Raw genomic sequence first — 25,628 nt, 5'->3', positions numbered from 1 at the left:
TTTTTGACTGTGACCAAAGATGATGACCAAAGATGACGTTGAAAGCACCCAGGAGAATGTTCTGAGTGTATGGGTACATTTTCTGTTTCAGAAATGAGAACACTACATTAGAATAAAGCTCATTTGGGTATAAAAAGAAAACATTATGTGGGTCCACATAATCAGGCTCCCATCCACTGTGTATGGAGCAGACCAAGACTTTGTGTTTGATGACATCACAAGTTAAAGACTTATCTGGTTTCTGGCATTAAGAGAGAGAAGCTCATGTTCACAAACATTAATTAAAGTTTCCTAGGCCATGGAAATAACATACTGGAATTTTTAATGTAAGTGGTGTTCCCCTTTAATGATGGGTTATAGCCTATGCAAATATACCCGGTGGGAGCCAACCTGAACTATAGCTAAATGGTATAGGGCCATTATTCTTTAGGCTATCCCAAAGTCATATTATATTATCCTATCATATAGTCTGCCTCTTTTTTTTTCTTTTTTTTGCCCTTTATTTCTTATAATAAAGACATCTTATTTTTAAGGGCGTTTCACAGCAACCCAGCTGGGTCCTTGATTTCTCTCTCTGAGGCCATAACATACAAAAGGCAACATAATAAAGAAAAGAGAAAACACATTTCTAACGCTAGGGGAGCTCTTCTAACAAGGTAAATAAAACACTCACACAAACGTCACAAGGTCATCTCGCGAGATTTCCTCCGCTTGTTTGGTGAGCGTGTCAGCTGACCTCACAGGGAATATTTGTTAACGAAACTATCCAACACAGCCATGTCTCGTATCGGTGATCAATTTATTGATCGATTACAGTGTTTATGACAGCTTGTAAAGCATGTGCTGAAGTCTTATTAATTCTTAAACATTCTACAATAGTTGTACCATTGAATCCGAGTCTACTGAATAGGTAAGATATTATTTTTTTTACCAGTTGAAGCTCTCGTTACGTTTGGTCGGCGTCACTGCACTTGCACTAGTATCACGTTTGTTTTGATGCTAACGTGAGCCAGGCGGCTTTTACACTGGGATACATAGTATTAATTCGCAAGCTGTATTTTCCGTTAGCATTGTCGTCTTTACTTATTTGTCTGTAACGGAAGCAGGGAGAATATAATTTTAATTGACAGACAACCGCTCCTCCGACCGCAGCTAGCAAGCTGTAAGTAGCAGCTTTAGCTAACGTCTGAAATCCCCTTTAACTCTAACCGAAAGTGTTGGGATAAATGACAAGGAATTGTACGCTAGGCTAGCTAACGTTACATTATTATTAACTAGCTAACTGCTAGTATATTTATTTAGCTCAAGCGAGAGCGGTTTTTATTTGAGCCCTTTTATTTTACGTTGTTTATCGTTTACACTAGCAAAGATAGGTAGCTACTGTATCATGGCAGTTATCCCAGCAGTTGAGTATTCGTAAATTCATATCAGCATGATTAGACAAGATTGATAGTTTGAAACGTTAAATTTAACGCCACACACGACTGATATAGCAGCCAATCCTGTTACATAATGTTTATCTAATAGTGGAGGAAGCTGCCTGGTACAACAATCCAACAGTTGTCGGCTACACCTCCTAAAGTCTTAACCAATGTGCCGCCGGCTATAGCAGCACCAGTTTCAATTTCTCACGTGTCTTGCTGTGCTCATATGACATACAAGTTGGGTCTAGCATACATTTACCGATAATGAAACCTAAAATGGATTTGGCACCCATGTGAAAGGACCCTCCCCTTACAGTGCTGTACTGTACAACCTGAAATTTTCCCCAAAGGAGGAAGCTCTAATGAATGAGAAGTAGACACTCAGCTGATGTGCTAGTGTGAGTAATCAGTTTCTGTTCATATCTGACATAACCAGTGTCTTTTTTCCTCAGGGTTCGACACCATGCTACCCACAGTGACTGCTGTGGTTAGGTTTACTCAGTACAATGGCAGTATTTCACCTACACCATTGGACAACACGTCAACATTCCCAACTTGGCCACCTACTGAAGACAACATCACCAAGCCTCACAAATGTCTACAAGTTCTGTACGAGGACATTGGAGACTCCAGGTATTTATTAGCACAAGCTGGAAGAAATGGCTGGTCAAAATAACAGTTCACAGTGCATATCTGACTACACATATGAGTTATTTTTCAGAAAGTTCTGTATTGTCTAATTCACATCCATTATTCTGTCTTAGGGTACGATTCTGGGACATTTTACTGCTAGTGCCTAATGTGGCCTTCTTTGTATTCCTGATGTGGAAGCTGCCCTCAGCCAGGGCAAAGATTCGACTCACCTCCAGCCCTATCTTCGTCACCTTTTACTTGCTGGTAGGACACAAACAACAGAAACACCAACATACTGTATTCCGAGTTATTATCTTGACCTTGGATCCATGTCACACGGTGAATTCCCATAAGATGACTGTGGTGTTGATCCAACAACAAAGATGAACAACATTGCAGAAAGAACTGGTCATGAGTTTCTTCCTTGTTTACTGTTCTGCTTTATAATCTGTCCCTTCTCTGTGGAAGGTGCTTACCCTTTGTTTCCAAAATTTACTGCATCCGTCTATTCCAGTGATGGTAAAAAAAAAAAAAAAAGGTCCACAATGCCTAACAAGGCTGTAAGTGAGCTCTACAAATGGTTTGTCACTAGTGTTAACCAGTACATTGTTGCTATCAGCTATACTTTTTCCTCAGTTCTACTCCAGGACATATTTTCATAGTGTTGAGACGACAGATTGTTTTATAGTGTCTAACATGTTTTGTACTGTATTTCTTAGGTGTTTGTTGTAGCGGCGGTTGGAATCACCCGAGCCGTAGTGTCAATGACTGTCAGTGCATCCAGTGCTGCCACCATCATAGACAAAGTAAGGAAGCACAAGAAGCATAAATAACAGTTTTGTTACCACATGGGTGTTGGGCCTGTAATATAAATTAAGATCAAGAAGATGGACATGTAGATGATCAAATAGTTACTGACTGGACCTCGAGCAAACCCTCACATGGTTTTCTATAGAGATAAAAGCTGGACATACAGTAAATGGTACATGTGTAAAGATTTTACTCTGTATTTTTCAGCACCACTCTTCACTCTCTTTTACCGAGAACATAATCTGAGCTGCACTTGTCATAAGATATTCATGTTTGCTTTAAACTACAGCAAGAAGTGTACTTTTGGAGGAGAAACTGCTTTTTGTGTGGTGGAATATACAGCCAGGGGGAAATTAAAACTATACTAAACTATATCCTTTTTTATTGAATACCACGAGGGGCTAATATGAGCTTCAGCATGACTTTGTTTGGCTTTCATGTCCAAAAGGAAGGGCACGACTGACATTCCTCACATACCAGAACGATCCCTATGGAGTTCACACAGCGATGGGCCTACTGTTCCCATTCCCCACTATCATGGCTGAACTGCTGAGAAAAAAAAAACCACGCATTATTATTTATTGCTTTGAGTGTGACCCGACCTGTAAAGTTTTGCACATGCTCTGGGTCAATATGTGTTACAACACAGCTGGTCCCATCTCGTCACAGTGGATCTCATGATGTTTGTTGTCTCTCCAGGTGCTGTGGGAAATCACCCGATTCTTCTTGCTGGCTATTGAGCTCAGTGTCATCATCTTGGGATTGGCTTTTGGTTAGTTTCGTCTACTGGTTTCAGTTCTCAATTACTGTATATGCTAACCGTTGTTTCAGTCTCTTTTCACATGACACATCTGTGTCATATGATCAGTTAATAATGATCCTTTTCAGCCCTGTATCTAATTATGAATGCAAGTGAATGTCTGTAGAGTTTTTGTGTCTTCTAAGCCTCGTTCTGTATTCGTTAATCAGGTCACCTGGAGAGCAAGTCCAGTATAAAGCGAGTGCTGGCTATCACTGCAGTGCTGGCTCTGGGCTACTCCATTACACAGGTAATGACTGATAAGAGGTTAATTATTACTAAAAACTTAACTGATCATTGCACAGCAGGACATTTTGGTGCATTGTCATTCTGAATTCAATTGAAATAAATGACTGAATTGTTCTAGGGCACACTAGAGATCCTGTATCCAGACAGTCACCTGTCTGCTGAGGACTTCAACATCTACGGTCACGGAGGACGGCACTTCTGGTTGGCCAGCTCCTGCTTCTTCTTCCTGGTCTGTAACCTGTGACTATACAAAACTCATACTTGACAGATATCTGATGACTGATGTCTAATAATTAACTGATGATGTAATCCTTTTTTATAGGTGTACTCTTTGATTGTGATCTTGCCTAAAACTCCAGTGAGGGAGAGGATATCTCTTCCATGTAAGTTATGAATTTCATGGCAGCAGAGATAAGAAATTCAATTTGAAAGGTTAAAAGATTAGTGTTCTATATCATGCAATCCATATAAATCTGCGAGGATATGCTGCAGTCTTATTAATGTGCTGTTACCACTGCAGGATACCATATAATTAAAAGCATTTGACCTCTATTGCCTACATATCTTTGTTTTGCTTCTTTTGTCCAGCTAAGAGGAGTTTCTATGTATATGCTGCCATCCTGTCCTTACTGAACCTCGTCCAGGGCCTGGGCAGTGCTCTGCTATGTGCTGGAATCATAGAGGGACTGTGGTCAGTATAATCCTTTTGAATATCACACTGAAAAAATGGACCTGTGTGAGTATTATAGGAAGAAATAGATAGGTTGAATAGATCTGCGGCACATGCTTTTTAGAAAAATGTCCTGGATATAGAGCTGGGTGGCTGTTTTTGTTTTGCAGCGAGGGGGATGACTCAGTGTTTTGGTAGGTCTTATGAAGTTCAGTTGAGTTTAGGCGAGAGGATAAGCACACAACAGATGTTGTCCTTTTGGCAGCAACCTATTGGTTGTGGTTGCTGCATCTGAAGCTAATAATAATGCTCATGTCCTGTAACGTTCAATGGGTTACTTAGGTATTTTTCAACTTGGACTCTATTTTCCAATGTTTTTGTGCCCATGTGACTAATGGGAACAACATTTTTTGAAATGTATCCAATATTGAAAGACTCCTGCAACTGGCAGCAGCAAAACAGACTACAGTGTTACTACTCAGGGCATGTGGGGGCTGTCAGTGTAGGTCCACCAAAAGTGCTTGTTTTTGCCACTGACATTATGGAAAGGCTCCACACAGAGATAGACCTTTTTGTTAAAGATTAAGATTCTTTTTGTCTAACAGACATATGAAAAAAAATACTATTCATTAAATGGAGTCTGGTGGGTTTGGTGATAGCAGTTTCAGGGCTGTTCTGGTTAAAAAAGGATCTTACTCCTTACCAAAGAGGTCTCTCTCTGTAGGGATCCTTTCCATGATGTTGTTAGTCACTTAGTGTAATAATCTGAGCCTGTCAATGACAAAAACAAGCACTTTTATTGGACATAAAGTGAGTGTTTACATTGCAACCTGTTTTGCTGCCACCTTAGTGGTCTCTGTCAATACTGGACCAGTTTCAGAAATTGTTGTTCCCATTAGTCACTTAAACACAAAAACACTGGAAAATAGGGTCCAGGTTGGAGAACAGAAAACCTACCATTTCACAGGCCTGTTTACATCTTGTGAAACCCATCTTTATTTTGTCTTTTCTGAACCAGCTGTGTGGATGTCACCACCTTCCTGTACTTCTCCGCCTTCGCTCCGCTCATTTATGTCACATTCCTCAAGGGCTTCTTTGGGTTTGTACTAAGAATCATACAAAATATGCAGAATACTTTCTAGTTGTACTTAGCACAGTTGACTGAATTTATTCTTTGTTCTTTTCTACAGTTCAGAGCCCAAGATCCTGTTCTCCTACAAGTCACAGGTGGACGAGCCGGATGAAAGTGACGTCCACCTTCCCCCAACCGTCGCTACAACCCTTGGCCGCAAGGAGCTGACTGACCAAGGCCTGTTTTACTCCTCCACCCAGATTGATGGCTCTGGTCCCGGCAGCTCTCGTATGGTGGGAGCATACCTGGATGATGTTGCCTCCGGACCCTATGGGTCCAGCAGCATTAACAGCATTGAAGCTGAGCGTTGGAGACCTGTCATTGCTTGAATGAACGAAGAGGAGAATGGGAGAAGCGAGGGGGTTTTACAGCTGGACTTAAATGTTATGCGTATGTAGTGTGTAATGCAGGGTGGCGATCAGAGGAGTTGGCCAAAAAAAAATGCAGATCAAAGTAGCTGGACGCCAAGAACAAGTAATCTTGGTCTCGCTTTGATGCCAGGATAAGTTACCAAGTGGACACTAAAGGAGAGACCTTTGCTAGCCAATTACCTGGAGGACTGTGAACTTAGCAAACGCTTTTTGTAACACTGTCGCCTGAGTGCACTGCTGCTGTAGCTCCACAGTAGGAGTACTGTCCCTGATTGTGGCCCCGACAGACTCCGTATTGATTCTGTTTAACAGGCTCTTAAATATGGGAGCTTACTGACTCGTCTCCGCACATTTTCTGTCATTCCAGCATCATGCATCAACTGCTCAGTCCTCAATAATGAAGTCTAAACCCCAAACAAGTACATACGTCTTTAAGATGTAACATTCTTTTGACGGCAACTCAACATCTGTACATTCCCACTAAAAGCTCTGAGTAACAACATCTCAACTGACTTTATCACTGTCTTGTGTTGGCTAATCATTTTTTACTGAATCACAGTGCCTCTCTACACAGGGCAAGGACTAATTCATTTTGATAGGCGTACTTTGTCCTCTCAAATAGTCACCATCCCCTCAGTGAACAAGCAAAAGGTGTTAGTGTGTTGAGTGTAACTGCAATAGGATAAAGACATTGTCAGCTCCTAAATACAGGAATTGTATTCAAGCTAGAGATCACAAACCATCTGTGACACTCAGATTGTGTCTCATCACGTTTGCTACCAGCCATTTATCCCCTCCATTATTTATTTGGGGCTTTTGCTTATATTTGTTAAACCAGATTAACCATTCCTGCTGCTGAAAGCACATTTGTTAGCTCCATAGTCATTAAGGATGTGCTATTACCTGTGTGATTTGAACAAAAAATGTGCAGAAACTCTTTTTGTGTATTCCAGATTAGACATGCCCTCATTCCATATCAGCATAGTTTAGCTCTGCTTGCTGCTGATTTATTTTTCTGCCAATATTTTCCCGTGTTCTGTTTTTTTTGGGTTTTTTTCCCAGAAATGTTATTAGACGTGTTCAAATTAGACCACAAACAATATTGCTCAATTTAATGGCATCAAATCATGGTCTTGATAGAGTTTATTTATATAGATTACCTTTTAATTCCCCCTGAGCAAGACTCAGGCAACTGGTATGTCAAAGTTGGTAACTTTAAGGCAGTGTCAATGAGAACATTTTCCACTCTGATCATCATTAGGCATGGGTTTTGTGGCATCTTGGTTCATCTTGTGAAATCAGTTCTTGTCATACCATTGGTATTACTGCAATATCGTACTTAAGTCTCTTAAAACCACCTCATGTTTCCCCTTGAAAATGCTATATGTTTGGTATAAATGGATTACTGTATTTAAGCTAGCAGTATTCAAAGATGGTGGTGACCTGAATGCAGAAAATAATAGATAAATTTATTTTTTCATCATATAAAAGCAACAAGGCAGTACAGCAGGTGTGTATTTCCAAGAAATTACAGTATTTGCCTGACTCTTAGAAATATTATATATTCAAATTTCAGTGCTGGTGATAGTGTAACTTGGAGTTAGAATAGTGATTGGGAAATCAGTGTGCTGATCCATGACATGAGTTCACCAGGTCCTCTCTTGCTTGATGGACAAGATTTTTTGATGTTGAAATCATTTTGCAAATGATCTGTAAATTGCCTTTTTATTTAAGTGCATTGATTGTATAATATGCAGCCCATATTAATGCAATGTATTGAGCATTCCGTGACTTACAGAATAAACCATGGACTCTGATTTGTTTGTTTGTGTGATTGGGAAAGACTCCACACTGTGGCTGGTGTAGGTAATTTATTGCATTCACACCAAGGACAGGACTCCACTCTGTGGTTTCTTGCGGTAACTACACTCTGGGTAAAGGCTTTTTCTTCATATATTCCTTCCTGTGCTAATGACACCGCTGTTTGTCCTTTAATCTATGTTTCCTGATGATGGGTTGGCCTTTAAACGCCTCATAATACTCAAAGGACATTTTAACTACATTTCCCATCAACCCCTCACGTCCGAATGATTTTATCCAACCAATGAGCTTAGAGGATACTGTAGCGCCAGTTTGACCTTTATTAGAGTGCTTTAACCACCGGTCGCTGTGGCGGCGACACCGGCCGCTCATTTATGTCCCTGTCCTCACACTAGAGGTTTTTATTATTTTTTCTAACCAGGTGGGAGCAGACAGCTGGTGAAAATGGGAGGTAACAGCAGCACCTCCAGGAAGGTGTCATTCGGACTGGACGAGAACGAGAAGGTCACAGTAATTGAAGGAGTGAAGGTAACTTAGATATGACGTTTCCTCTTACTGTTGAAATTCACAGGCTAAGTTTGAGTTATGTTCTGTTATGTTAATAGGCATGTTAATAGCAGCTAATGCTAATAATGGTAAGCTAGTGGGCTATGTAGCGGTGTCAGTACAAGGTGCAATGGAAAGCTGACATACCATGTCCTCAAATGAACCCGGTCGTACCCCCGCTGTCCGTTATGCCCCGATACCGTTACTCGCTGTGTCAGTGTGTTAACTTACCCTTACAACAGCTTGGTGAATTACAACGTGTAGCTAGTCGTTAAATGCCATTAAAGAGGACATTTACGCAGCCATATTGTAAACGAAATTTCGTCACAGTGTAAACGTTAGCAAGATTCGCTGTGTCAACAACGTTCAAGGTAGCTCGCTGTTCCGTTACTGTAACATTTGTCAACGGCAGCTAACGTTCAATGTCATGATTTGGTGACGACAGACGTAAAAAAGTTTCAGTTTCATGAATTAACAACTGTGTCTGATATTTGAACCTGCTAAAACCACAGTAGGAGAGTAAATTAATAATGTGTTAATGTGTTGATCCATGTAGGCAGATAACTACTCTTAAGTCTTACAACTCAGGGGGGTCAGAGGTCAGGCAAAGCTGTCTGGTAGAGCCGGTAGCAAGTAAGTGACTTGCTGGGGAGCATTTCAGCAGGCTGGATGATAAAATCTTTAACCCGTGAGCCTTTAATCTGCTGCTTTCCCATTGTTCTGTATGTACAGCAAGGGGTTTGTATATGTGCGTGTGTGTTCCTGTGTTTATGTGCACATTTGTTAATTCTGTCCAGCTCTCAGAGGATGTGCTCCGGCGGATGAGGGACTCTGAGGGCACTGACAGCGGCAAGCCACCACCATCTCCGTCAGACAGTCACAAACCACCACCCAGTACGTCCCAGTCAAAGACCTTTCCTTTCTCACGGAGCTCCCATTGGGAGTCCCACTGTGTCATTAAACATGTCCTCATTCAGCAGCTGATGAGAACTGAATCAGGATAAAGGTCAATTCTGCTGCTGTGTGACTTTTTCACATTGGTCATTATAGACAGGAAGGGATATAGTAAACTAAAACTGAGTCATTTATGTAGTTACATTTGTTAGAATATTTACACTCGGTCCAAGACAGTCTGTGCTGCCTCACTGTGTTGCTCAGATATACTGTATGTTACTTAGTAATACATGTTTATCTATAAATATTTATGTTATTTAAGTTACATTTAACTGTTACTTGATAACTGGGCAGGCATCAGAAACAATGGTTTAGAAGGGGAGCTTATTGTAGTCTTTAGTACTTAGAATAGATCATTCAAAGGCAGATGTCATTCCCACAGACAACATAATTAGCCAGACATTAACCTATCATACACCAGTAACCATTTGTTGCTCTTCATATTCTGTTCTGCAGACTGACCCAGGTTTATAATTGATATTTATCCCATTTTATTTTCAGGTCCAAAACCAACAGGACCCACCACTACAGAAATACAGGAAGAAATACGCAAAAAGTAGGTGCTCATATACTGTTAAGATCACCCATGCTTTGTTTTTTTATTATCCAGATATATATGTTTAAGGGCCTGCTATAACTCTGCTGATTATGATAGAGCATTAGTATTGGCTAACTTGGACTTTGATGCCTTCCTGAGATGCCAATTATTACTGCAATTTGTGCAGAATATTTGAGCCAAACACATATTGTCTTACATTTAAAGGCATACTATGCAGGGATTGTTGGTTACTGTTTGTAAACAGCATCCTGAGCCAAAGTGAAAGTGAAAGCCAACCCCAGATGGCATTTCTCCTCGTTATATTTGTGGGGATTTTTTTGGCGCTGTGCCTCTTGCATGCATACTGCTTACACTCTGGCACCTGGTTGCTACCTTTTTATAAAGTCTTAACTTTACCTGCATGCTGTGTGGCAGGATCTCTGCAGATAAATACACATCTACACACATCTAGTTGGTCCTAAGTGATGATTGGGAAGGATTACTTTTGAGTCTTTACATTGTAGGAAAATCCTTCATAGTATACCTTTAAATTGAGCCCTCTGTGTTGACACAGGCTGTTAATGGCCAGTCAAGGTGACAGATGCATGAAATAGCAGACACTTGATGCTAATGTGCAATGTTTATGGAGAACATATATAAGCATGCTGAGTGACCTGTCAACACTGCCGTGTTCTGATTTACTCTGTCTGTACAGCAGGCATGTTGCTATGCAGCTGGAATGCTTGTATACTATCCTGAGCCTCTATAGATTTACATGTTAGCAAGTCCCATAATTTCTACCCACTGGCAGTGAAATGCTCTGCTGGAAATTTATTAGTCATAATATATGATCAGAATTTGATCTGAGTTTTTGGGCTAGATCAATGTAATCAGTTCTTACTGATGTAGGTTCATGTAGTTAACATGATGCCACTGATTTAAATTCTTAGGCCAAGTTATGTCAGGTATTGTAGCAGAAGTATATAAGGTAACCCAACACAAGAACTGTGCAATAAATGCACTTTTTTTGTTAAGCTCATAATTGTGGGCTTTTCTGGGGAGAGTATAATGTCTGTGGCTATTTCTTAGGCCATATGTCATGGTGTTGCTGGATGGGATTGCATTATATGAGAGGCTGGAATTATATATCAAGCGTGTTCTATGTATTTGCCGCACAACTTACTGTAATACTGAACTGTTTTATTTTTCATGATGAACCATAACCTAATTTTATTTTAATGTAATCTTTAAATAGATGCTATCCAACAATTAATAAATGAGAAATATTGTAATTAATCAACACATAATCATGCACACATGTCAGTCAAGAGTTTTCGTGTGTCAGTCCAAATATTGTTTTGGGCATTTCCTCTCTGCCACTACCACATTACTGATGAAAATAATGCATATTGATCTGTATGTTCTTCTTTTGTCCTATTGATTTTTTGAGACTTCTTCCAAAAGATACTGGTATTTATGTAGAAACCAATGTCTCTCTGACCTCGCTGGGTGTCTCTCTGTGTGAACAAGAACTTGCATGTTTCGCAGGCTTTCACTGGATAGATAAAGGTTAAAACAGTTCTTATCTTCTCCTACTTTAGCTTTGAGCATGAACAGGCCCGGGTGCAGGAGCAGTTGGCCAGACTGGCCCAGAGGGAGAGAGAGCTCGGAGCAACCACAGGCCTGGATGAATTGACTCCTGCCCTCATCATAGAGAAAGGAAAGGCCCATGAAGAGCATGAAAAGGCAAAGCTATTGGTGAGTGATGCTTTCTGAGTCTACACCAGGGCTCACAGCTGTGCTTTCCACGAGTGGGTCTGATGAGTTGTACTTCCATTTGCCATTTTGCAGCACAGCAGTCCGGTATAGACCTAATTTATTGATAGGATATGTCAATATCAGTCAAGCTCATTAAGATGCCAAGTGGCTCATGCCAGCCAGACAGCTAATGTGCACAGTAACCATGACGATGGAACTCTATCTTTGATCGCCTATTTGCCACTTGCCTTAGTTATGACTTTACACCCAAACTAGTTAGGTTATGCCCAAAGTAATCTTGATACAACCAGTTGTAGCAGCTGATTTGATGACAAAATAACTGGTAGTTACTTAGCCTCTAGTGTTGACTTTGTACTCTAATTTAGGAGAGAACTTACACATAGCTGGAGCAAACCAGTGCTGGCTAATCTCACCAAACCCCCTTGGTAAAAGAATGCTGCATTTGCATGCAAAGACTTAGCATTACTATGATTTAAAGAAGTGTTATAATGGGGCTTAATGATAAGTGTGGGGAACCCTGTATGCATTTGGTTTGACAGCAAAACTTCACATACACTTGAAAAACTTTTTTATTATCACGCCCAGAGATATTTAAAAAAAAACGTTTTTATACAAAAGTTTTAGAACAACTTGTCTGATCCATGATTTCACCACTTTCTTATCAAGTAAGGTCACTGGTTTGTACTTACTTAGACGAAGGGGTGAAATAGGCAAACTTATTACTATTTTAAATACACATGAGACCAGGGTTATCACAAACACTATTTTAAACTTTGATACAATACTAGTATAAACAAAAAAAGACACCATGGCAAAGAGGGGAAAAAGGAAGTCCTAGGCACACAAAATAAGATATTTATTTTTCTTTATTTTTTTAACAACCTGCACGAAAAAGTCACAGAACACACACCTTCAGTCACATGGTGGGTTCGCTGCTGGAGAGGATGCTGCAACAGCCAGACACTGACGACAAGTTGATTTTCTTCCCTGTTGTTTCATCTGTGCAGCCTTGGGTTGAAAATCTGAATGTAGAATTGTATCTTTTTTAATAGCTTCAGTACTTTTGATACTGTTTAATGTATTATAATGGAGATCAACGTTTTAAACATGTGGTATTATCTTAGTATTAATACTTTTGGTAAGTGTATATCCGACACATATTTAGACACTTATAATTTTCAGAGTTTCCAATATACATGTATAGAAACACCAAATTGTATTTGTTAAAATCAAAACATGACTATACCATTTACTCATTTACATTTTTGCATTATTTAGCAGGAGTGATATATTTCCTTTCCCCCAGAAACCTTTCGTATTAGTCAACAGCACCCTCTACTGTTTTAGTGCCTCTGGGCTGAGGCTATGGTAAAATATGGAATTGTTAGGATGTACATTTACCACCTTGGTTTCTGTGTTGCAGAGAGAGAGAGAGGGAGAGAGGGAGAGAGAGAGAGAGATACCAGATATATTTTTGCAGTTTTAAGCAGACTATAAAATATTCAACTGGAAGTGATCAGGGTATTGTAAATGTGATTCTTTGCTCGCTGTTTAATTGTTAGTAACACTGAAGTCGAGATGCTGATCACTTTTGTAGCATAGTGTTTTCTGAATCTTTTTTGAAATTATTCATTTAATTTTCATTGTCAGTGCGTCAAAGAAAAGTGGAAAAAATTTAATTTAATTCAGTATCTTAAGAAGCTCGGTTTTCAGAGCTGTTACCGTACCTTTGTTTCCGACTACCCTTGATGACAGACTTGCCGCACTGATTTTGTCTCTGTAACCTGGGCATCACTTGTAGCCTCCGCCCAAAGACTAAGGATGAAAATGAGCTTTTAGCTATATCCAGGGTTCCTACGCAAGCATGGAAAGTATGGAAAAGTATGGAAATAAATTTGATCAATTTCCAGGTATTAAAAAGTATGGAAAATGAAAAATAAAGTATGGGAAAATATTTATGTTTCCAGACTATTACCACTGTTCTAAAATACTGTTTTCTAAAATAGAAAATTAGGTATTTCCAAAAATAATTGAATCAATCCAGATCGTGTTTTATGCCGGGCCAGGCACAGTTTGTGTGAGAGCAAACGTCTCAGAAAACATACCGCCCCTTTTACCTGATTGACAAGTGGTATGTCCAGTCCGCTTCATGCTGCACTATGTAGAGGAGAGGAGAGAGCTCTGTCTTACCTCTTCATAAACTAAAGTCATATTATTTTGCGCGACGGACGCTTCATATAATAACATAACAATATACTATTTATGGTGTTATGCCATCGTGTCATTTCTGTCTCTACATGGTCACGCGTTAACAATTCTCCTCTGCTATCTGCATCGCGCACGGCGGAGTTCCGCCACACACACAGGTGAGCACGCTAGAGCGACTTGGGCCGCATTTTCCTGACCAAACCTGACCCCGAGCCCGGCGCAGTTTGTCAGCTGACAAAGTTATTGAAATGGACACTGTGTAAATAACCAGCAACAAACGCACAGACAAACAGCTGCTCGCACAGCAGCGCTGCACTCTTGGTGCTGAGCTTGTGTTGCGTTCAGGCGTTGTCACGTAAATAACAACTTGTTATTTTGTTGTTTTAAATTAAACAATTTTTATAGGGCAAGTAAAAACTGACTTCGGGCAAGTAGATCTCTGACCAACTTGCCCGACCGGGCAAGTGAAAAAAAACCTTAGCGTTGAACCCTGCATCGCCAACATGGGGGAGAAGGCGATTCTGAGCCACATGAAAGGAAAAAACACCTACGTGTCGTTACTGCATCGCTTGCACCCAGAGTCCCAACCTTTTTGCCTCAGCCCAAATATTGAACTTACCTGAGTTTTTATTTGCATGCCATTATGATACTTGGCTACAATCGCCTATTAAGAATAATTAAATATGATGTGAAATATGATACACTGATATATTTAATTTAATTTTTAATTTTATATACTTTATTAATCCCCGAGGGGAAATTCAATTTTACACTCTGTTGTCAATTACACACAGGTCCGAACACACACATGCACAAACTGGACCTATACATGCACTAAATGGAGAGATGTCAGAGTGGGCTGCCCATGACAGGCGCTCCGAGCAGTTGGGGGGTTCGGTGCCTTGCTCAGGGGCACCTCGGCAGTGCCCAGGAGGTGAACTGGCACCTCTCCAGCTACCAGTCCACGCTCCACATTTTTGGTCCGGACGGGGACTTGAACAGGCGACCCTCCGGTTCCCAACCCAAGTCCCTATGGACTGAGCTACTGCCGCCCCATGTTGCATATTCTCTGAAAAAAAAAAAAAAAAAAACGCAGAGAAGTCTGGAAATTAGGGTATGGAAAAGTATGGAATTTTGAAATTCCAAATGTGTAGGAACCCTGTATATCTGGCACAATCCGTGTATTGTAAATAAATAAAAATAGATATGTATGTGGTGTGGGAGTGACAGTCATGTGATGTGGCGATGTAAAGTATCTACTTTATCAGGGCAGGGAAATCCCTGAAGGTCTTTGTGGCTTGTTAGGGTACAAATATGATCATCTGTTCCAACAGTCTGTATTTATAATAATAGTAGTCAGTATTGAATTGGAACAGGAATACGAGCAATGCTGTCTTCTGCTATGAATGTTAACACTTATTTCCACCAAAGTCTCAAGGTTTCCATGCATTTCTTATCAGATTAAACCCTGTCTTTCAGTAGTAGCCTGGTTTCTAAAACAAGAAAGTGACTATGTGTTTGTTATGTTCACAGTTTTGCTTTGTCACTGTCAAAAATGTGCCCGTTGACACATTCTCCCGTCAAATTCAGACTGATAATGATTCAAACAACAGGGCAGCATGTGAGAGTGACAGAGAGGTGATTGCCAGAGATTTGTATGTGTAACAAGTGTTTGTCAGCTCAGTTTCTGATGTTGCTTACATGTATATTGATGAGCAGTGATCTATTCCGCATCGTTAATTTGCGATTCCCTCCCTGGTGTTTTTTCACTTGCTTTGCTTTGTTAAAATGAATCACTGTGGATTTCCAACAGCCTCGTCTCCCTCTCTCTCCTCTCCAATTGATTTGTCCTGCAGTGTCTTTTCGGTGTACCAGCGAGCTGTAATGAATACTGAATGAAGCCGCTGGCTTAGCTTACACTGATATGGGCTCCAAACATTTAATGATGTCGCATCCCAATGTGAAACTGAACACTCTTACCCCACAGCTTTGTTTTCTACTTTTTCTGACTTGACAAGTCAATACAGCCTGTCAGTGTGTGTGCAGATGTGGGGAGACACCTTAAAGGTTTATTCTGTCTGTGGTTGTACAGAGTAGAGAATCAGTAGTGACCCAACTCTGTCAGTGGTGATGGGTGTGTTTGACAGGTTTGAGCGTCTTTTTGGAACACTCGGATCAAAGTTTTCTTGTGTGCGTGTGTGTGTGTGGAATTGAAGGGAAGCTTAGCTAGGTGTAGATGCAAAGCAAAAGTTTATGTGTAAGTTTAAGTAAGAAGAAGGGGGAGGTTTTTACTGCTTTCAGGTGCTGATAGAACTGAAGTAGATGTATGTGAGAAGCCTAGACAGCATATGACTTGAGTGTTTATGTGACGACCCCCATCCCGTCTCCCTTCCCACCTTTTCCTCTTTCTCACCTGTCCCTCTTGTTTGGTCTCACCTCTAACTCTCACTTTTTTCTGCTTAACTGTCTAACACATTATTGCCAGCTTGAATCCTCCACTGTCTAAAATGTGACACATACTTAACAACCCTCCCAAAAAGACCCAAAACGTAGCATAATTCACTCCCATGATTAAAAAGAGAGATGTACTATATTTTTGTTGCATTGCTTCAGCTTTTGAGTAGATTGAAAGCACCTGGAAATCTGTTTCAAGAGCTCCGCCGCCATCAAATCTCTCTGCTTAGCAGGTGTTCTTCCCTCCCCTCTTTGCATTTTCCGTCGACCTTGCATCCACAGGCAACAACGCAGCTGGATGCCTTTAAGAAAAAGTCTCTCCACCCTCTTCTCTTTCCCCATTCCACCGTAAAACGCTCCACTTTGAGCAGTTTGGGAGCTGCCTTATTCCCCAGAGGAGAAGATAGACACACGCACAGACATGCATTCACACACGTACGGCTGTGACGCTATTACAATACACAAACACATATATAGCGAGCTCCCCCAGCCTATTTCCCCACATGCACTCTTGGCTCCCCAGCAGGCGGGCTTTGCGTTAGTGTTTGGGTGAGGAAGGGGCGAGGGAGTTGTGGAGGCAACACCTGTCAGAGAGCTGAGATGCTCCCCACACTGCCTCAGGCTGCCTGTCACAAACACTCACATTAGCCATTTACTCCTGTCTCAGCGCCAGCCGCCACCACTGGGACTATTTGTGTGTGTATATATATCTGTGTCTGTATCTGTGCATACCTGTGCGTTAAACAGGCTCTGTGTCGATTTACATCAGAGGAATGAGGGTGTGTGTGTGTGTGTGTGTGTGTGTGTGTGTGTGTTGTAGGGAATATCAGCTTGCAAGGTTCATCCACAGTTCAGTCGGTACTATATTCTTTTAATGTCTTGCATATTAAGTTTCCCTTGTCCCGTGGTGTTTACATTTTTGTTTGGTACATAAATTTGTGTTCTTGTGTGCTATCTGATAGAGTTAAATCTTTTCTTCTGTGTCAAATTTTTATGTAGTATACAAATACCCATCTGTAACTCATTAAAGTTTACCACTGAATGTCAATAAGTACCACTGCCCTCAAAGAGGTGTTGTTTGGAAAGTCTGAAAGCAGTGAAAAGCTCATTTCTGGATGTTCCACGGCCAATGTGGACAGGAGAAGAGGTGTGATCTTGGGGAAAAAAAATGGGGCTAACAGTTGCCCAATATCCCTACACCTTCACTCTTCATTTTTAAGTTTGTGTGTTCCTCAACATTTTATTCTCTGTACCTTGTTTGTTTATTTCTTGTGCCAACTGCTACCTCCACTCCACATTTCCCCTTTGTCCCTACGACACCAGCTTGTCACCCCACCTACAAAAGTGCACTTCAAAAAGTGCACACAACTCGGCTTTTTCAGCGTGTCATCCTACGTTGTTCCGAGACTACATTTAGGCCTTAACAGTTACACCTTGAGCGAAGACACGGAAGAGATGACAAGTTACATTAACACCTCGTCTCTTCACCTCTCCTTTCTTTCATTAGCACCTCCTGTGTTTGTTTTCTTCCCCCGACTATTCTCTCCGCCTCAGAGGTGTCATTCGTGCTGCAAACAAAATGCTATTAGTATGCACAGGCATTCAGTGCTTAGCAGCTCACACACACTTGCACACACAGATAATAACAAGCGTCTATTGAATTTCAGAAGCTTCCAAGGTGGGTGAGAAGAAAAGACTTTCCTACTTGTTTGGAGGGTTGCAGGTGAATGTTTATGTCCTGTCAGTTGATGTGCTTTCAGGCCTGTATATTAAAAGGTAGCTTTTATCTGCAATGAGAAAACAGTGATGAACAACAACATTAGAGGGTAGAGTTTTTATTCAGACCAATGGATGGATGGACTTGCACTTGTATAGCACTCTTCTAGTCTTCTGACTACTTCACACTACGAGTCACATTTTCTCATCCACACAGACATTCACACACTGGTGGTCATGGATACTTATATATGCGGACGGGATCTTCCAGTTGATGGACGACCAGCTTTATCTTCTGAGCCACAGATACCCCATAAAGAGAAAGAGTCCCATGTGGGGAACTTTTAATGAAAGAATTAGAAAGAAAAAGTAAACATTAAAAACACAGGTACATATGAACATTACTAAAAACAGTAAAGCAGCACAAAATGACTGCTGTCGCGTGTTACAAACCTTATTTAAAAGTTTCTTTTGTAGCCTGTTAGATATGTGGGGGTTTTTTTTTTTGGTGTTCATACTTGGATGTCTTCGAATCAATTGAAGTCACCTTAATTCCCCCCACCTCTGTTCCACTTACCCCATCTTGAAGTTTATTAAGCCTGGAGGTAATTTTCCACATCATTTTCAGTTTGGAAAATGGGTTTCTCTTCATGCGTCATACTGCCTTGCTCTTTGCTCTTCTTCTTCTCCAGTTTATTCATCCCCAGGAGTGACATTTCCTTTACTCCCACAAATGTATCATTAAAGTAACATGGTTTTAAACAGTGCTGCCTTTCAGTCTGCCATATTTTCCCTATGATCAATTTTTACTCAATGCAGTCAGTTTTGCTAAGATGTCACTGCAATGAAGCCAAGCATTTTCTTAAAAGAAATCAGCATTCTCTAGCTAACTGTAAATAATCATATCTTGATTTGAGAATTTTGTCAGCTGTACAGTTTGAGCTGAAATGTGTGATAAGAGGTGATGTGCTGTTTTGGTCACTCCTGATGTCCCTGTTCAGTTCTCACACTAACTATTTCCCAGCCAGATGGTTGTGTAGGCACTTAAACAGCAAATCAGGTAGTTTTTTCATGTCGTGTTTATTGGTAAATGTCACTGTTAGTCTGTCCCTATGTAGTAGGAATTTGAATTAACATGGTGTCATTTCATTGTTGAAGTGTTTTGATTCCCTTGCTGTGTAGTAAGTTCCCTTTTATCACATTTTTACTACATGGCTGCATATTTTAAGTTATCAGTGAGTATGTCTATGGATGAGGGAGGTTTGTGACACAGGCTGTAACCCTGTAAATAGCCACTAGATGGCATTGTTGAAACATGTTTGGTTTTCCAGGGGCTTTTTTTTTTAAAAAGCAGGATGGATGCGTGTTCTGCACAGCAACATGTGCTCCTGGGCAACATGTTCTTCCAGCATTTATTCCTCCTCCTCTCTCTTATCTTTTTATCTTTCTCTTTTCAACCCCTGTCCCTGTCCTCTGTGTGTGTGTGTGTGTGTGTGTGTGTGTGTGTGTGTGTGTGTGTGTGTGTGTGTGTGTGTGTGTGTGTGTGTGAATGATGACTCAGAGTGCAGCATTTGACACTGTCTAAAAGAAAGATGATGAAAACCAGGGTGAAAAGCCCCAACATTCATTAAAGTCAGACCTGAGATGACAAACACTCAGACCACAGCGGATGATGCCACACATGTTAACAGTGTTGCCCCGCTGCTGCTGCTGCGGAGAAACGCGCGGAAATGACAGTTGACAAGGGTGGAAATGTTGTGTTTTGCACCAAATATGAAGCCTTTCAGTTACAAGATGTTCTCGCTAACCAGCAGGCCCCCCTGCAGCCCCAGTCATTTGTGTATGATCACCAGATAAAATTCCCTGCAACAGATTTGTTTACTGTTGTTTTAGCTAATAACCTTACCTTTATTGATTTCCTTAAACATAATGTTTTAATTAAGTGTTTCCTTTATCTACGTTATTATACACGGTGTAGGCACTCCTAGATATTATTTAATCTGTGGCATGTTTACAGACTGCGTCACACATAAAATCTATGATTCGAAGGCAAATAAAACCTCGCCACCCACCATCTCATCCCTGCTCCCAGAACTAGCCTGTGGTTACATCAATCTGTCAATTATATCACTTCAGCTGCTTTGAGTGTTTGCTTTCTAGCACCAGATGGACATGTTGGTTTAGCTCTATCCAGCCAATCCCGAAATAATCTGTGGATGGATTTTTTCCCCCCTTGACCCAAGATGACAACGTGTATCTAAAATCAGAACCATGAAACCGTTGTTTTTCAGCAGATCATAACGCATCATTGTTGAGCAGATTACGAACCATTGCGTATCGCACAGTAGCAGTACAACAGTAAGAAGGTCATCCCTTAACATTGTGCATCCATGATCCACTCAGTGTCTATTCAGCATCCAGTAGTTATTTGTTGCAAGAATAAGCACTGAAAGCAGATGCACACTCAGAATATCCATGGAAGCACCTGCATTTAAGTCAGCCTGGCACACACACGTCTACACACAATGAGCACATTTATTTTTGCTTTGTCCACTAGTGTCCTCTTTTTCCCATGACCCACCTATTAACAAGAGCGAAGAGTCATTTCCACCTATAAACGGTTAGGGCAGCAAGCGCATGGAAGCACTGGGCCAGAGAGCTGGGTGAAAGAGAAACATGGGAGCGGGGCTATAGGAGCTGAAAGGCGGAGAGAAGTGACTTGGACCGTGGTATAGTAATAGATTCAGATGTCTGACTCCGACAGCCAGCCGGCTAGATAGCTGCTTGTTAGTCAAAGACAGAGAAGGGAAGAAAGGGAGAAGAGAGGGAGAGGAGAACAGCTGTGAGAATCCAGAGGAGAGGAGAAAGATGGATCAATGAAAAAGAAAAAGAATGAATCGAAAAACAAGTTGAGATACGGCAGCAGAGTGAGAGAGGTTTGTGTTGAGACTGAGCGGGGTCTTCACCGTAACGATGGCTTTTGAGACTGCAAGTGTGACATACTGTGAAGGTGCACATATGTGCGCTCACACACACAGATATAAACTCTGAAATTCTTTCTCATGGAAACTGACAACGTAAAATACAACAGCAATTCAGACTCACACATTCACACACGGCTAAACCACTTGTTATCAGCAAGTGTAATCACAGACTTGACATCTTTTCTGCATGTTAAAGCAGCTAAGTCCTTTGTGCACACCCGCACTCACACACACACACACACATACGCACACACGTACAGTACTCCCGTATCGTCTCGAGCGATGGTAATTGCTGACGAGCAGAGCGTTCACCGGCTGAGGAGATTTTGATCGGTGCAGAGCAGTAAGGGGGGTGGAGGTGGGGGGAGAGTCGGCGCGTAGCACAAATCCTGTCGGTTCAAAGGACAAATGTGTAGGAGTGGAATACCTCTCCCATCAGAAAGCAGTCTTGATGTAATGAGACAGCTGGACAAGACTTATTATCTAGAGAAAAGGTAATGCTTCCCAGATGCTTGTTCTCATATAGGGGTATAAGGATTTATGTTGGAACAATCACATTATGAGTCAAACGTCGTCCTCTAGGCAGTTTGGTAGTTTAAGATGCATTTATCATAGTCAAAAATAAGACAGAGGACAGTCTAATGACAGTGGTTTTATTTCTGCTCCTGCGGCAGTTTATTTTAGGATGATAAGTTTGAACATTTGATCTGTCTTTCACATGTGGAATCATATCTCATGTTTATTAAGTGACGTACAGTAGGTACAGTGTTTGTAAGGAAAGCAATGTTTTCGAAATAAACACTTGACTTGTGAAATTATAACAGTATGTTTATAACATGTTTGACTGGTGCCCAGTATTAGTTAGGGCTAGGTATCATTTAAATTTTTTTTAGTACCAATGCCAGTACCCTTGAAGTGACACTGATACCAATGGAGGACTTCATTGGAAACCTTTTTTTCCTGCTTCGTTTGATACCCATCATGTGAATGGAAGCATTCACAAGTCCAGTGCCAAGTGCAGCCAAGCAAAACTGTGCAGGTGGTCAAGATGGGAAGACCTTGACATGTTCCTGTTGTTATGTTAAAATAGCTAGACCTAATCAGACCCCAGTCAGACCAAACCGTTCCTGACTACAGTGGATACAGTTTTTCCAGGGCAGAAAAAGCTATTTGGAATTTTTTAGTGGGGAAGTTGGATCTCTAGACATCATAAGTTTAACTACATAAAAAATAACTATATGCTGAATGTGAAGATATTGGAGTGAGTGAACGAGAGTAAGCAAATGAGAATATAGAAAATGCCTGTCGTTACTGTTTCTCTCTCCCTCACTACTAGCCTTGTTTCTTTCTTATCTTCTCCCATTTTCTTCGCCCTTCATTCTCTCCTAAGCAAAAACCTATCCCTCTTATTCACCCGATATCACTCTGCCTCTATCCTCCTTCTACCTCTCTGTCCTTTTCTCAGTCTCTTTTACTCTATCTGCCTGTGTGACAGTCTGTGGTGTGAAAGCAGGCTGATGATGAAGTGCTAATTCATTTAACCTCCCCCGACTATGTGACAAGAACACACATTTAATGAGCAAACAGCTAGACTAACCAATTCATGCCTCTGGTATTTGTACTGTACTGTGAGTATGCTTATGTGTGAGTTCATGTGTGTTTTTGTGGGTGCACGCAGGTGTGCATATCACCCACAGGTGTTAGTGTGATGATTCATGCATATGTATTTGAACTGCTGTCCTGCTCTGATAGAGGTTAGACATTTTTAAGTTTATAATAACCCTTTGACACTGATGCAGAGACCCGTAAAACCCTCTGTTGGCCTGTTGGTATATTGTTGGCAAAAACTTAAAGTCCTCCTCCAGGCATGTTTTAAAGTATGTCCTGCCCACCACCGCTGTTTTTCACTAGGTTTCACTTTCTGCTTTCACTAGCACTGGCACAGCACTATAGCTCTAGTACCCTTTCTCCATAGCCACTTTTGGCTGCACCGTGTCAAACCATGCCGTGGAGATTTGTCTTTCCATTACCGGTCGAGATGCATCACAGCGTGCCAGAGATGGCAGGGCCAATAGCGCACCTGACCGCCTCCAGTTGGGAAGTGGTGACGTCTCGCCAACAACAGCCAACCCCCTAAGACCCCCCATATCCCCTTGAAACAAGTGTAAGTGTTGCAGACAAAGTAATGGGGGAATATTATTGTGAAGAATCTGTAGGAAATGAAATGTGTTTATCACCATCAACGGAACTGTGTTAGTGGCTTTTCCTCAATAAAAACAAGTCTACTAATACCACTGGGACGAAGAGTACAGTACAAGCAGAAACTGCCACAGTGAGATGTTGACCTGTAGACAACAGGCTCTAACTGCACCTCTGCAAATCGCTCACTTCCAACAGGCAAACATGTTTTACCTGCCGTGCTGTGTGATGGAAAAACACCCACAGGAAAATAAAGAGAGACTTATGGATCTGCCTGCTGCTTTTAAATCCCCGCAGCACTGGCATGACGTACTAAGTCTAACCAAACCAAGCCAAGTCAGCACATGACTGTGGAAAAAGGTTATAGGTTGACCAGTGAAAGAGCAGTGTGCACCTAGATAGCTAGTATTAGTGTTAGAGGAGATATCAGAGCAATTCAGCCATACATGTTTGAGCTTCAGTCAGACCAAGACTCAGATGAGGAGTCTGTTCTGCGCAAAAATCGGCAACTAGCAGACGTAACAGAATGGTAAATGTAATTAGCATCTTTCATTTGTTAAGTTGTTTGTTAGCTTGTCAACTTTTAGGCTAACAGGTAGTGGCTGACACATGGTTAGTGGTTGTGAAAGATACAATGATATCTGCTACGATGGGGTTTGAGGTAGAAAGTGGAAGGAAGCTCCAGCATCTAGTTCACATACAAAAACAGCACACTCTGCTTGCTATGTTTACTGTCAGGACTTTCACTATTCTAATGCAGTATTTGCTCTGTTTAACAACAAGTCCTCTCCGCTGGAGGTTTCAGGTTTCTTAACTAGTGTTGTGTTGAGGTGTGTAGATACGTGTTTCCTATATTAGACAGCCATTGGGTTTCGTAATAAGCTAGCTTCATAATTTCTGTGTCCGCTCATCTAAAGGGTCCACTTTGGTATGAAGTCCTCATCTGCCTATGCACATGAGGGTCTGCAAAGACTGCACAGACTGTATGCAAGCGCACTAACTACACATGCCCCAGTTACAAAATATAATCTCTTTTCCACACTCCAGACTAGTTGATGGCGTATGCACCTCCAGCTGGAAATGAGGAACAGTTTTGTGATTTCAAGTTTTTCAGTCATTAAGGAAATTGTTAAAGGGAAATTTTGCTGATTTTCAATAAGCTCTGTGTCATTGCTGTTTGTACGGTATGCAAAATTAGCACCATTTCCCTTTAAGGATAGTATTTCTCTGTTCATTCATTCATTTTCTGTAACCACTTTTCATGGTGGGGGTCACGGGGGGGCTGGAGCCTACCCCAACTGACATTTGGCAAGAGGCGGGGTACACTCTGGATAGGTCACCAGACTATCACAGGGCTGACACATAGAGACAGACAACCATTCACACTCACATTCACACCTACCGACAATTTAGAGTCACCAATTAACCTGCATGTCTTTGGACTGTGGAAGGAAGCCGAAGTACCCAGAGAAAACCCACGCTGACACAGAGAAAACATGCAAACTCAGCACAGAGGGGCTCCCCCATCCCAGGGTTCGAATCCCCCACCCCTGTTTCAAACCAGGAACCCTCTTGCTGTGAGGCGACAATGCCAATCACTGCCCCACCATGCTGTGTATTTCCCTGTACTTATCTCATTAGGGTAATTGATGAAGTGACCCATGGCCCTTTGTTTGTGTCAAAACATTTATTCTGTACATTATTAAAGCCTGTCATCCTTTTAAAGTGATACAGAAGCATACTAGAGATTACTGAATACACACTGTGGATCGTACAGTGTGCCTTTGAGGGCAAATCCACACAATTACCCTGGAGTTTTAGCCAAGCATCAGCATCGACCAAACAACCTGGGGTGAATACACTCAGCTGTACCGATGGCATTTATTACTGGCACACTTGATGAATCTGCTTACCATACTTATTCCCATACACATATGACAGGAAGAAAGCTGTCAGTGAATTAGCTCTTATTTTCTCCTCTCTGTCTTCATTCTACTCTTTCCCTCTTTCTCTCTAATTAAAAAGCCAAATCAGGAGTTTGACTGCACGAACTGTGTCTGCCAGTGACATTCTCCAGCCTAATCCTTATTTTAGCCCTCTTTCCTCATCACCCTCTTTCTCTCTCTCTCTCCACTCCTTACTCCAAGTAGAAAACCACACCAAAATCTTTTCTCCCCAAACACATAGATTTATTCAAATGTATCATTTGCATAATTCAGTATTTACATAATTGATTTCCAAGGAAACGTTTCTCGCCATGTGAGGTGGTGTAAGAGACCAAAAGGTCTCATCCTGTCACATTTCTGTCACTTTTTCTGTTTCACTCCCACACTGACACACA

At 41.3% G+C, this 25,628-nt stretch overlaps 2 protein-coding genes across 3 annotated transcripts in view; both read left to right on the top strand.

Moving 5' to 3' along the window:
• The first annotated feature begins 728 nt into the window (after positions 1-728).
• Positions 729-7,905, top strand: tpra1 (transmembrane protein, adipocyte asscociated 1). The gene is made up of 11 exons (XM_050037744.1): positions 729-910; positions 1,877-2,057; positions 2,189-2,321; positions 2,777-2,863; positions 3,567-3,639; positions 3,837-3,916; positions 4,034-4,144; positions 4,238-4,298; positions 4,504-4,606; positions 5,604-5,684; positions 5,776-7,905. Exons 2-11 carry the CDS (start codon positions 1,888-1,890, stop codon positions 6,044-6,046), a joined length of 1,170 nt encoding a protein of 389 aa, XP_049893701.1. The 5' UTR covers positions 729-910; positions 1,877-1,887; the 3' UTR covers positions 6,047-7,905.
• Positions 7,906-8,197: 292 nt separating this feature from the next.
• LOC126385439 (MICOS complex subunit mic25a-like) overlaps positions 8,198-25,628 on the top strand; it is a 71,165-nt gene continuing 53,734 nt past the window's right edge. Inside the window, exons 1-4 of one of the 2 annotated variants that reach the window (XM_050037157.1) lie at positions 8,198-8,437; positions 9,253-9,349; positions 9,911-9,965; positions 11,549-11,705. In XM_050037157.1, coding sequence (XP_049893114.1) covers positions 8,354-8,437; positions 9,253-9,349; positions 9,911-9,965; positions 11,549-11,705 — 393 coding nt within the window. In that variant the 5' untranslated portion in view covers positions 8,198-8,353. The remainder of the gene's footprint in view (positions 8,438-9,252; positions 9,350-9,910; positions 9,966-11,548; positions 11,706-25,628) is intronic. The other variant, XM_050037156.1, reaches the window with a different exon arrangement.

Source organism: Epinephelus moara, chromosome 24 (genome assembly GCF_006386435.1).
Source record: "Epinephelus moara isolate mb chromosome 24, YSFRI_EMoa_1.0, whole genome shotgun sequence".
Taxonomy (NCBI): domain Eukaryota; kingdom Metazoa; phylum Chordata; class Actinopteri; order Perciformes; family Serranidae; genus Epinephelus; species Epinephelus moara.
Note: the sequence above shows the minus strand (reverse complement) of the source record. Positions and strands in the feature narration are given on the sequence as shown.